The sequence below is a fragment of the Salvelinus alpinus genome, chromosome 9 (genome assembly GCF_045679555.1).
Source record: "Salvelinus alpinus chromosome 9, SLU_Salpinus.1, whole genome shotgun sequence".
In the NCBI taxonomy this organism is placed as follows: domain Eukaryota; kingdom Metazoa; phylum Chordata; class Actinopteri; order Salmoniformes; family Salmonidae; genus Salvelinus; species Salvelinus alpinus.
In genome coordinates this window covers 51,659,378-51,672,771 of record NC_092094.1, presented here as the reverse complement: position 1 = coordinate 51,672,771, position 13,394 = coordinate 51,659,378, and the positions used below count along the sequence as shown (strand labels likewise).

At 44.6% G+C, this 13,394-nt stretch overlaps 1 protein-coding gene across 6 annotated transcripts; it reads right to left on the bottom strand.

The window, feature by feature from the left end:
* Positions 1-304: 304 nt before the first annotated feature.
* LOC139530319 (calcitonin gene-related peptide 1-like) lies at positions 305-5,582 on the bottom strand. 6 transcript variants are annotated; one of them, XM_071326614.1, is made up of 5 exons: positions 5,449-5,582; positions 4,310-4,401; positions 3,501-3,644; positions 1,278-1,463; positions 305-967 (listed from the first exon to the last, which is right to left on the bottom strand). In XM_071326614.1, exons 2-4 carry the CDS (start codon positions 4,393-4,395, stop codon positions 1,304-1,306), a joined length of 390 nt encoding a protein of 129 aa, XP_071182715.1. In that variant the 5' UTR covers positions 4,396-4,401; positions 5,449-5,582; the 3' UTR covers positions 305-967; positions 1,278-1,303. The 6 variants fall into 6 exon arrangements, with proteins under 6 accessions (XP_071182715.1, XP_071182713.1, XP_071182711.1 ...); XM_071326612.1 differs by having other exon boundaries at positions 1,278-1,466; positions 5,449-5,560; XM_071326613.1 differs by lacking the exons at positions 305-967; positions 1,278-1,463 and adding an exon at positions 2,015-2,630 and having other exon boundaries at positions 5,449-5,549.
* Between the last annotated feature and the right edge of the window lie 7,812 nt (positions 5,583-13,394).

Below are 13,394 nucleotides of genomic sequence, written 5' to 3'. Positions count from 1 at the left end.
GGATGTGTCACAGGACCTTTCTGTGTCACAGTACATTTGCATAAGTTGTGTACAGTATGTTTAAAACAGTGTGAACGATTTGGACTGAACTAGTTTGGACAGATTTCTGTGCTGTAGAATTCCCAACGTGTGTCACAGTGAGACCAATGCATTCACGAGTTCAGGGGAGTTCAGGAGAAACCGGCATGGTCTAAAAGCTACTCATCGCACGTACAGTAAAGGTGTAAAAAATTAACAACTCAACGGTTCTCTCTTCACCTAAATACTTCATTAAACCTTGAAGAACAACACAAGTACCCCAAACCCGAATGTATCTAAAATACATTTTAATCTTGCTGAAATTCACAATTGTTACAATATTAATCTCTTGAATATTTTTTCGGTGACATTCTCTTCGTAGTCTTCTTATAATCTTGATACATACTATACAGTCATGTGATGTAAAGTGTTTTACATCAAGGCACAAGACACAGCCGTTGTGAGGGAGCCTAGGGAAGGCTGATCTTTAATGTCGATCCCTGCAGGGCACAGCACAGCAAACAGGTGCCGGTGGGGACAGGGAGGGATGAGTGACGGGGAGAATGGTTCACATGGTACAAATGTGCTCTATAGACAGAATAAATAATAATAAATAAGCACTGGTGCTTTTTCCCAATTCATTTTAAATGAATTTCATGTATAAAAAAAAAAGGAATCTGGAAATTTTCTTTGGGATTTGGGGATTCAGCTGTCAATGTACATAATGGAGGTTGCCGTCATTCTCCCCCTTTTTTTCTCTGGTTTGCCAAAAGCTAAATTAAAGTTTCATAACATTATGGTATTGAGGAGGAGTCCTAATATCTGACGGGGTTTATTTCTGTAGATGTGGGGGAGTGGATGAAGGGGCCAGTGTGTTTTTTCTCTTTGTTTGTTTTGTTGTTTTCCCCCAGATATGTTCTGATGTCATCGCGTTAAGAAGGATCAACCTCTGAAAGGGACGAGAGAGAGGAAGAGAGAACGGACAAGTCAACAACTTAGAGCCCAGCGCCTTCTTTCTGTCACAAAACGTACATCTCTGAACAAAAAATAAGACCAAGCAATTATTTTTCATTAACACAGGAAATCAATTCTCAATGTAAAATCATCATTCAAAAAATGGTATCTTAATTTAGTCAAGTAAACTATTTGCCTATGGTGATGTCAGGCATTTAACTAATTAAAAAGCTACAGAATTGAAATAAGAGATAGCTGATAGAACAGAGACAGAAAGGACAAAGACGAGGAGGAGGAGTATTCACCGTATCCCTGAAGGTTGTGGGAATGTTCACATCTGGGTGTTTCTCCTCCGCCGGCCGAAAGCCTTGGAGCCCACATTGGTGGGGACAAAGTTACTGTTGCCCATGCCCCCCGACCGGCTCAGGAAGTCTGCCAGGCGGTGAGTCACGCAGGTGGCCGTATTGCAGGCTCGCTTCTGTGCTGTAACGCTGCTTCAGGAATGGAGACGGGTTAACAGTACCTCAATACACATACAGTACACAGACGCACAAAAGCATTTGTGTTCGCACTCATACCAGACACTTAGAAATGTACACATACTCAAGCACACGCACAAGCTGTCCGCACAAACACACACACTATCAAACACACACACTATTTCCTTATCTAATCAAGCAATACTGTTCAATGTAATTAAAACATCTGCTTTGCAACACCTCCATGAAATGAAAGTGTCATTGTCATTAACAGGAGTAGAACAATTACATCTAAACACATAAAAAGTAGACCGTGGATTAATATAGTCTCTGAAAATGTTAGATCATTAGAATGGTTCAGTCGATCATAATTCTTACCTTGAGACTTGGTGAAGGTTCTAGAGATAGTTCAAGGGTATTGGAAATGCTATAATAACTATGATTTACTCTATCCTGCAATGAAAAAATATTGAATGCCATTGTTGGAAGAGCCAAAGCTAGGTCCATAAAACAAATAGTTTAATTACTAATATTCTATTTCTTAAGAAAAAAAAGTAAAAGCCTTCCTGGTAGAAAAATAGGTTTATTGAACAAGAAACATGGTGACGCATGAAGAAACTATTTATTATGGTTGAATGTTACTTATATTACTTATCTCTTAGGAATTTGGGTTATCAGGAATTTGAAATGCAATCAAATTATATGAATATACACACTGGGGGAAAAAATCTCTATATTTTGATTCATTCCTTTGAATAATTGTAATTTAGAAGAGTTGATTGTCTGAACAGATACAACATGTCATTCTTTGCCGAAAACGGAAAGGAATTGTCAAAAGAAGAATACAAAAACTAAGAAGTGGGGGTTGCAATGGGAGATTCGCTCTAGGGTCAATCAAGCGGGGAAAATCCACATGCACTGAGACTTGTCAAACAAAAACCAGGAGGACGTTATAATGAAAAGAGAGGGAATAGGAGGAGGGCGGAGGGTTAGATGCTGTCAAATGTCTTCCCGTAGCTTGCATAGCGTTCGCTCTCGGGCGCGCTGCGTTTCTTGCCAGGCGTGCCCGCGCCCACGTCCGTGCGGGGAAACGTTTGTAATTTGTGCAGGTCCTGGGACAGTTTGCCCAGCACGCAGGTGCTGAGGTTAGAGCAGCGCTTGGTTAGGGGTCTTTCCATGCTGTCAGAGGGGAGAGATAAACATGCAGAAAACAGGCTCATAGTAGCAGGACACATGCAGATTTCTCTCTCTCCCGCACTCACACTCTCTCTATCGCTCTCTCACTCATGTTAGTACTGTATCACCCCCTTTCCTTCATGCATTTTCCCTACAAAATGCATTGTCAGACATGCTGTCATAGGCAAGAAATGAACATTTCCAAAACATCATGCTTCCCTTCCAATCACTTGAAGAACGTTAACATATCAAACCCCATGCTCCAACTCCATTGACGTCGTCACACCCACCCTCATATCAACCCAAACAGAACAGAACCGGTATAGCTTCCCGCTGTCATGCGACTCTTTCCGCCTCCACTAACTGAGAGCATGCAGTTATCCATCAAGGTTAAGCATTCCCCGCTAATATAATATCTTCAGCAGGCAAACAGGCTGTTAACATTCGTCCATTCAAATAAATGAATAAATCAAACTCATCCATGCGGGAGGGTTACGATAGAGATATTGTTGGGAGGGATTAGGTAGGATATCCGTCCTTAAAATGGAGAGAACCAATTTCTCTGAGCACATACCTCTCTGTATGGCTTAAATTAAACTCCAGCAGGACACACTGCTAAGGTGGCTAAAAGACATATCTCCAAACAGGTAACAAAATTGTGGTTACAATTGTACGAGTTCATTCTTAGCTTAAAACGTTTGGTCAATGGACCGTTGACGCACTTCCACTCCATATGAAAGTAGCTCTTACCGTCAATACTGACCATCACGTTTAATTCATCATCAATCCCTTATTAATTGGTAGCCCTGAGCTAGGAGGCAAACTCATGTATTGTTAAGAATGCAGAAAGGAAGAAGAAGCAGTTGTCTGTACCTATTGCCTTCGTTGCTTTCATTCTCTTGCTGCTCCAGCTCTTCGGCTGTCATCTGCACAAACTCCTTGACTATGGCGTTGAGTAACCTTCTTGCCTCGTAGTCCGTAAGGGTGACTCGGTCTGTCATGGACTCTATGCCCGGTCTAGAGGAGGAAGGAAGAGGGTGGGTGAAGCACAGGGATCCGCATAAAAACAAAGTTATCAACCGCAGTAAAAAATTAAATAAATAACATGCACGGAGCGTCACTAAGTCTAAAAGGTATGACGTGGGACTGGAAGGGACCCTAGCCAACATTGAAAACAGCCATCTACTAAGAGTCCTCCATCTAAAAGGGCCGACTAGTGACCAAATTCAGATTTATGACAAAATCAATAGCTTCATGAGAACCGGGAGTGGCTTGGATGTTTTTATATATCAAATGTATCTCTTCTAAATTAAATTACTTGTTTTTTTATTGTGTCTTTTTTTTATTACAGCCCTTTTACACTTAACTGGAGTGCACTTCTGTGATATTGGATTAAGGAACATATGAATTTATGTATTTGTAACAGTAGACTAAATTACCAAAAAAATCAGTAGTCTAAATTCACAGAAAAAAATAAATGTGTTATATTCCTTTAATCACAGAAAAATTATGAATTTCCCCCAAAATGTTCATTATTAAATAATAAATGTGTATTTGGTAGTACTTCCAATCCATATTCTCATGTCATATTAAACAAGTGTGTGTGTGTGTGTGTATGTGTTTGTGCGTTGAGTGTAATTTCGTAATTTCCGTCTGTCTGTCAGCAAGTCTGTCTGTCTCACCTGGAGGGGGCTGCTTGTGAGCTGTACATCTGGCAAATGACCAGGGCATAAGCAACAAGGAAAGCAGAAATCTTCAACATAACCATGGTTCCCTACAGCAAAGAGACAGTCCCATGAGCTCCACAGACTTGATACAATTACATTAACATCTACATTTAACAAGAGAGAAGCAGGTCGCCATCACAATAATGATCAGTGTACATTTACCAGAATGAGATTAAGCATTGTACGGCTAATGTAACACAAATTGTTTTGAAAGGACTCCTTCGTTAAATGTGAAGTGAGCTACTACATAGATGGCTCTTTCTAACTCTGTATTGAGATGGCAGACTCCGCTCTACTCTGCTAGCTCAGCTCAGTACCACTGATCTCTCAAGCTACACATCCATCCTTCTATCGCTCCATGACACCCTCCATCCAAACAGCCAAAAGGAAATGGATCCACGTGGTAGTCCTGCACTCTTCTCCATGGAGCAAACTATCCCTCCGTCTCGCCATCCCCAGTACAGGACAGGACATTCTCTGAGTTGAGCCTTGGCGTGTCCAGGCATGAACGGGGTCCAAGCCTGTTGCTCGGTGCGAACTGAGGGGACGTAGCATTAGCTAGCCGCTGTGAGGGGAGAGTGGCTCCATCCAGCGTGCCAACCCTCCGGGGGGGGGGGGGGGGGGAACCAGTGCGTTAGTGTAATGAGCTGCTACCACTCTCTCACACAGGCATTCCATCTCTCCTCTCAGAGAGCCTCCAGCCTCCATTCCTCCATCCCTCTCTCTCGCTCTATTTCTAGCTTACTCGCTGTTTCTTTCTGTGTTTTTCTCTCTCTAACTTACTATTTGTTCTTTCACTCGCTCTTACTCACATTTTCTCTATATCTTTCTCGCTCTCTCCATCTTTCTTTCCCTCTTTTCTTTTCTGCCTCCACCACAGAGCACAGACCCTCACTGAGGGAGAGTTGTGACCCCTACGGCCCCCTTTCAATCGCATTTTCGTCGCCATCACATCACACTGCACCAAAACTTAGGTTAGCACTCACCATATCTGACGAGTTACAATGGAGCACTAAGACACAACCCATTAAGTCAACCTTCCATCTAAATACAGCCCGTCCACCATGTGAATCTGGTTTAAAGTATCCACTTACCTTTTGTGTTAATCAACAGGCAAAAAAATATATATAGCTGTATATGAAACGCCTAAGTTGACTTCTCTCAACTTGAAGACCAACTCTTGGTTGTGTTGCATGCAGTGCCGATGCACAAGCCTATATATCCACCACTTGGATATGTGCATTGACTGTGTAGGTGTTTAATTATCGCCTGTCGGCCAATCCCGTCGATGAGCTGCGCCCGTGGGCCAATGGGACGATGCCCCTTACTTCTGGCACACTAATAAGGGATATGGCTTTGCAATGACGTCATTCTTTTGTCACTAAGTGCTCCATTCACAAAATCCACTGTCATTAGGACCATTTGATATCCACATTTGCATTGAGGTCATTCATTAAACCAGAGCTAATCTAATGAATGGCCACAGAAACCATCCCCAGCAATAAATATTTTATAGGATTCCAGAAAATGTTACATGCATGCTATTTTTCAAATGCCAAATCGATAAGCCCACAGCAAAGTACTTGTAGGCAGGGCCATCTACTGGAAGGGACGGTGTACTGCAGTCCCATCCACTCCTGGGTTGGTCCTACTCACCAGTCAATTCCACCGTCTCAGGCTGAAACTCAAATTGTTCTACTCAATTAAGTTCACAATGATATGAGCAGTTGAACAAAAGAGGATTTATTACCATCATGAATACAATCACTGCAACGACTTCAACTCCTCAGAATGATAGGATTTTATGTCATATGATCCAAGAGTTTAGATTTGAATCATCCGATAATGGTTTTCATGTCATCTCAGTTGAGTTTATGAGTACGAGTCTTTCTAAATTATCCACAGTAACACTTTAAATTAAGGTACCCTTATGAATGGTTTATAGAGGGTTCATAACTGCTTTATTAATGTAACATGTTATACTCATGCTAAAAGATAACAGTGGTATGAATTATGATAACATGGCTAATGCTTTATAATGATTATCTCTGCCCCAGTCCCTCTTGAATGTGGATAAATCCCTGATTATCCCTCTACAGTGGATAAATGAAGTGGACAACAGGGAATCAATGCAGAATCAGTCATTACAACGATAGTTGTTTTTCAAAAGCCATTACAAAACTGTTCGTCAGTTGGCATCATCTAATTCCCCTTCCTTTTCATTAGCGGGCAAAGCATCATAAAGTGTGTATGCGTACGTGCTTGCATGCATATGAGCGTGTGTGTGTGTACACTGAGGATAGAAAACATTAAGAACACCTGCTCTTTCCATGACATAGACTGACCAGGTAAATCCAGGTGAAAGCTATGATCCTTTATTGATGTCACTTGTTAAATCCACTTCAATCAGTGTAGATGAAAGGTAGGAGACAGGTTAACCAATAACAGTCTAATAACAGTCTAAGCCCTGTCTAAACCACTTCATCTACACTGAGTGTACAAAACATTAGGAACCATGGCAGACTGGCCAGGCGAATTCAGGTGAAAGCTATGATGGCTTATTGATGTCACTTGTTAAATCCACTTCAATCAGTGTTGATGAAGGAGAGGAGACAGGTTAAAGAAGGATTTTAAGGCTTGAGACAATTGAGACATGGATTGTGTATGTGTGCCATTCAGAGGGTGAATGGGCAAGACAACATATTTAAGTTCCTTTGAACGGGGTATGGTAGTAGGTGCCAGGCGCACCAGTTTGTGTCAAGAACTGCAATGCTGCTGGGGTTCACGCTCAACAGTTTCCTGTGTGTATCAAGAATGGTCCACCACCAAAAGGACATCTAGACAACTTTACACAACTGTGGGAAGCATTGGAGTCAACATGGGCCAGCATCCCTGTGGAACTCTTTTGACACCTTGTAGAGTCCATGCCCCAACAAATTAAGGCTGTTCTGAGGGCAAAAAGGGGGAGGAGGTTGCAACTACATATTAGGAAGGCGTTCCTAATGTTTGGTATACTCAGTGTGTGTGTGTGTGTGTGTGTGTGTGTGTGTGTGTGTGTGTGTGTGTGTGTGTGTGTGTGTGTGTGTGTGTGTGTGTGTGTGTGTGTGTGTGTGTGTGTGTGTGTGTGTGTGTGTGTGTGTGTGTGTGTGTGTGTGAGAGAGAGAGAGAGAGAGAGAGAGAGAGAGAGAGAGAGAGAGAGAGAGAGAGTGAGCGTGTGTGTAAGAGGAGGAGAGTGGGGGGGCCTTTCCCTGCATGCGTCGCAGAGGAGCACCATTAGACAGGATGACCCTTTTAGTGCTATTGAAGAGTGAGCCGGGCCGATGTCACAGGCACTAAATCACTGCAAAATGGACCGTCCAGGGGTCCCAGCCCCTACTGCTGATGGAAGGGAGAGGGTGCGTGTGTGTGTGTGTGTGTGTGTGTGTGTGTGTGTGTGTGTGTGTGTGTGTGTGTGTGTGTGTGTGTGTGTGTGTGTGTGTGTGTGTGTGTGTGTGTGTGTGTGTGTGTGTGTGTGTGTGTGTGTGTGTGTGTGCGTGAGAGAGAATGAGTATTCCTTCATCTATGTCAGTGTGCAGCACGAGCAGCCATGGGAATCATGAGTCCACAACGTTCTCTCTTGAAAAACAACCTTTTGAGTTTGGAGTTTATACAGTACAGTAACAATACAGTAACCTTTCATGACTGGCCTCTTCCAGCTTGGTTCAGCTCACCCATCCTAGTGGAACTTACTACAGAACAAATTGAAAGATTTCCCCATTTCGAGGAGAGGGAGCCTTTCAGATTTGTCCTGGATCGCTATGTGTATGTATTTCATGTGGTTTTCATGACAACACTCAAGGTTTATGATACTGTAAGAAGTGATGATTTTGAAGTCAAAGTTGTAATGTAGCCCTTTCCTGCAGTCAAATGACCTAGTGGCCTCATGGGTGGAACGTTATTCATATTTTCATCGTTTCATAATTAATCAACATTAATCAACGGTTAATACAGTGGCAAGAAAACGTATGTGAACCCTTTGGAAATACCTGGATTTCTGCATAAATTGGTCATGAAATTTGATCTTGTCACGTTCTGACCTTTATTTGTTTTGTTTTGTCTTTATTTAGTATGGTCAGGGCGTGAGTTGGGGTGGGCAGTCTATGTGGGTTTTTCTATGTTGGGGTTTTGTGTTCGGCCTGGTATGATTCTCAATCAGAGGCAGCTGTCAATCGTTGTCCCTGATTGAGAATCATACTTAGGCAGCCTGGGTTTCACTTTTGGTTTGTGGGTGTTTGTTTCCTGTGTCTGTCTTTGTGTATGTCACCAGACAAGACTGTTTTATTTCGGTTTATTCTCGTTTATCGTTATTTTGTTCGAGTATTTCGGTTTTCATTAAAAGGAATATGAATACTCACCATGCTGCAGTTTGGTCCTCCTCTCTTTCTCCTAACGACGAGCGTTACAGATCTGATCTTCATCTAGGTCACATCAATAGACAAACACAGTTTGCTTAAACTAATAACATGCAAACAATTATACGTTTTCCTGTCTTTATTGAACACACCGTGTAAACATTCACAGTGCAGGGTGGGGAAAGTATGTGAACCCTTGGATTTAATAACTGGTTGACCCTCCTTTGGCAGCAATAACCTCAACCAAATTGTTTCTGTAGTTGCGGATCAGACCTGCACAACGGTCAGGAGGAATTTTGGACCATTCCTCTTTACAAAACTGTTTCAGTTCAGCAATATTCTTGGGATGTCTGGTGTGAACTGCTCTCTCGAGGTCATGCCACAGCATCTCAATCGGGTTGAGGTCAGGACTGACTGGGCCACTCCAGAAGGCGTATTTTCTTCTGTTGAAGCCATTCTGTTGTTGATTTACTTCTGTGTTTTTGGTCGTTGTCCTGCTGCATCACCCAACTTCTGTTGAGCTTCAATTGCAAAATGTCTTGATACATTTGGGAATTCATTTTTCCGTCGCTGATAGTAAGCTGTCCAGGCCCTGAGGTAGCAAACAGCCCCAAACAATGACGCTTCCTCCACCATACTTTACAGTTGGGATGAGGTTTTGATGTTGGTGTGCTGTGCCTTTTTCTCTCCCCACACAGTGTTGTGTGTTCCTTCCAAACAACTCAACTCTAGTTTCATCTGTCCACAGATTTTTTTGGACAGCAGTGGCTTCTTCCGTGGTGTCCTCCCATGAACACCATTCTTGTTTAGTGTTTTAAGTATCGTAGACTCTTCAACAGAGATGTTAGCATGTTCCAGAGATTTCTGTAAGTCTTGTTGGCACTCTAGGATTCTTCTTAACTTCATTGAGCATTCTGCGCTGTGCTCTTGCAGTCATCTTTGCAGGACGGCCACTCCAAGGGAGAGTAGCAACAGTGCTGAACTTTCTCCATTTATAGACAATTTGTCTTACCGTGGACTGATAAACATCAAGGTTTTTAGAGATACGTTTGAAAACCTTTCCAGCTTTATGCAAGTCAACAATTCTTAATCTTAGGTCTTCTGAGATATCTTTTGTTCGTGGCATGGTTAACATCAGGCAATGGTTCTTGTGAATAGCAAACTCAAATTTTGTGAGCATGTTTTATTATGCAAGGCAGCTCCAACCAACATCTCCAATCTCGTCTCATTGATTGGACTCCAGGTTAGCTGACTCCTGACTCCAATTCACTTTTGGAGAAGTCATTAGCCTAGGGTTCACATACTTTTTCCAACATACACTGTGAATGTTCAAATGATGTATTCAATATATACAAGAAAAATACAATAATTTGTGTGTTATTAGTTTAAGCACACTATGTTTGTCTATTGTTGTGACTTAGATCAAGATCAAATCAAATTTGATGACCAATTTATGCAGAAATCCAGGTAACACCAAAGGGTTCACATAATTTTTCTTGACACTGTATTTCATTCTTCTGTGCTGTATATAAAGTGTAATATTGGGATGAATACAATATTGAATGCATTTCAACTCTATATCTGACATGGAACAGGTTACTTCTTTTTAAGCCCATAACCATGTGTATGAGGTGTATACTTTTGCTTCAAAGTAGATTTGTTTAAGATGACCAAGAAACACCGTGTGACCCTGATTTAGCCCACTGCAGTAAAAGGTTAAAAAACAATTATGAGTGTCTAATCTCATACGGGAAAGTAACATTGGGGAAAATAAACTGTAATTACATTTATTTAACTACTGGAATTCTATTAATAAAATTACATGACCGGGGAAAAAACTGCCCACTAACAAGTAAATTGACTAAAATAAAGTGAAATACAACTTGCAGAAAGGCACACTGGGTAATATGTTAATGAGACAAATGTATTTATAAGCCAACACAGTTTTTGTATTGTTGCCTTTGAGCACGACAAAGCTGCACATTCGTTTCTTTGCTCTTTATTGTCTTTGTGCCGGATCTCATAAAAGATGATGAACCCAACCCACGCTGCATTTTGGTCCGATTCTTCCAACAACGTTGGTGACAGAAGATCCCACCACCCACTGACCAAGCAGCGTGCCCAGGAAGAGCAGGGATCCTGGGCCTGGGAGGAACGCCAGGAGTGGAGGACATCCTGGACGTGTGACGAAATAATGGCAGGAGACAAAAGCCTGCCATGGAAGCAGGCGGAAGCAGCGAAGGAGGGACAGCGACGAAACCGGGGTTTGCGGCCACGACGTAGGCCCAAGAAGCAGCCTCCCCCCAAAATTTGGGGGGCACACGGGGTGGTCGGCGAAGCTGAGGGGTGAGTTAGAGAACATGGAGGAAGCGTTGGATAGATTGAGAGAGAGTGAACGGAGGGGTGAGATAGATACCGTGGTTGGCGAAATGTGAAGAGACTGAAGCGGAAGAGCTGTTGGTTTGGCTGGGGAGGCAAGACATTCGCCCTGAGGAGCGTGTTAGCCATCTGATGCCACCTGTGTCAGCTCCCCGTATTCGTCCTGAGGAGCGTCTCATCTGTCCGGTACCATCTGTGCCGGTTCCACGCACAAGGTCTCCAGTGCGCCTCCACAGCCCAGTACGTCCTGTGCCAGCTCTCCGCACTCGCTTTGAGGATCGTGTCATCGTTCCGGTACAATGTGTGCAGGTTCTACACACCGTGTCTCCAGTGCGCCTCCACAGCCCGGTGCGTCCTGTGCCAGCTCCCCGCACTTGCTGTGCGAAGGTTGTCATCTGTCCAGGACACGTTGTGCCAGCTCTACGCTCCAGACCTCCAGTGCGCCTCCGCGGCCCATTATGTCCTGTGCCGGTTCTACGCACTGTGTCTCCAGTGCCCCTCCACAGCCCAGTGCGTCCTGTGCCAGCCCCCCGCACTTGCCGTGCGAAGGTTGTCATCTGTCCAGGACACATTGTGCCAGCTCTACGCTCCAGACCTCCAGTGCGCCTCCACAGCCCGGTACGCCCTGTGCCAGCTCCATGCACCAGGCCTCCAGTGCGTCTGCCCAGCCTGGTACGCCCAGTGCCAGCTCCACGCACCAGGCCTCCAGCGACAGTCTGCAGCCCAGAGCCTCCAGCCCAGAGCCTCCAGCGACGGTCTGCAGTCCGGAGCCTCCAACGACGGTTCCCAGTCCGGAGCCTCCAGCGACGGTTCCCGGTCCGGAGCCTCCAGTGACGATCCATAGCCCGGAGCCTCCAGTGATGATCCATGGCCCGGAACCTCCAGTGATGATTCATGGCCCGGAGCCTCCAGTGATGATCCATGGCCCGGAGCCTCCAGTAATAATCCATGGACCGGAGCCTCCAGTGATGATCCATGGCCCGGAGCCTCCAGTGATGATCCATGGCCCGGAGCCTCCAGTGATGATCCATGGTCCAGAGCCTCCTGCGAGGGTTCCCAGTCCAGAGCCTCCAGTGAGGGTTCCTAGTCCAGAGCCTCCTGCGAGGGTTCCCAGTCCAGAGCCTCCTGCGAGGGTTCCTAGTCCGGAGCCTCCTGCGAGGGTTCCCAGTCCGGAGCCTCCAGCGAGGGTTCCTAGTCCAGAGCCTCCTGCAAGGGTTCCCAGTCCAGAGCCTCCTGCGAGGGTTCCCAGTCCAGAGCCTTCAGCGAGGGTTCCTGGTCCGGTTCCTCCGGCAAAGATCTACGGGCCGGAGCTTCCGGCGACGATCCATGGCCCGGCTCCTCCGGAAACGATCTACGGTTTGGAGTCCCCGGCAATGATCCACGGTCCGGTTCCTCCGGCGACGATCCATGGTCCGGAGCTTCAGGCGACAATCCCCGCACCAGAGTCGCCACCAAAGTGGGTGGATCCGCGAGCGGAGCGGGGTCTACGTTCCGCACCGGAGCCGCCACCGGGGCTAGATGCCGACGCGGACCCTCCCCTATAGTCAGCTTTTGCGGCCGGGGTCCGCACCTTTGGGAGGGGTACTGTCACGCCCTGACCTTAGAGATCTGTATTCTCTATTTTGGTTAGGTTGGGGTGTGCCTAGGTTGGGCATTCTACTTTCTTTATTTCTAGGTTGGCTTGGTATGGTTCCCAATCAGAGGCAGCTGTCTATCGTTGTCTCTGATTGGGGATCATATTTAGGCAGCCTTTTCCCACTTGTTGGTTGTGGGATCTTGTTTTTGTATTGTTGCCTTTGAGCACGACAAAGCTGCACGTTAGTTTCTTTGCTTTTTATTGTTTTTGTGCCGGTTCTCATAATAAAAGATGATGAACCCAAACCACGCTGCATTTTGGTCCGATTCTTCCAACAACGTTTGTGACATGTATGGGTTCACACCATTCGTTCTTTTTGGTACAGCCCATCCCCTTATCTGATTATCAGCTGTTTGTCAAACACACGTGGATCTGTAAACACTGTTCTCTTCCTCAGTAGCATGCAGCGAATTTGTACTAGATGAAAAGCCGAAATGTGTATGACATCCTGGCATTCAGGATGTCATACAACATTTTCAAAATTTAACCCTACTAGAAAACATTCTATTTTTGCATACCCAAACAACCTACTATTTAGGATGCAAATATGGGTCTCCGGACACATCCATACATTTAGACTGCTAAAGCAAACACCCACATTTTCTTCAGGACATTTCTAGTTAATTCATTAGTT

What these genes read in the sequence shown, in the direction of transcription:
- LOC139530319 (XM_071326609.1), bottom strand. Translation starts at nt 3,796, where the DNA reads ATGTTGGCTAGGGTCCCTTCCAGTCCCACGTCATACCTTTTAGACTTA. An exon ending in GAAAGCAACGAAGGCAATAG is followed by an intron (nt 2,631 to 3,500) that starts GTACAGACAACT and finishes CCCCTCTGACAG; the next exon opens with CATGGAAAGACCCCTAACCA.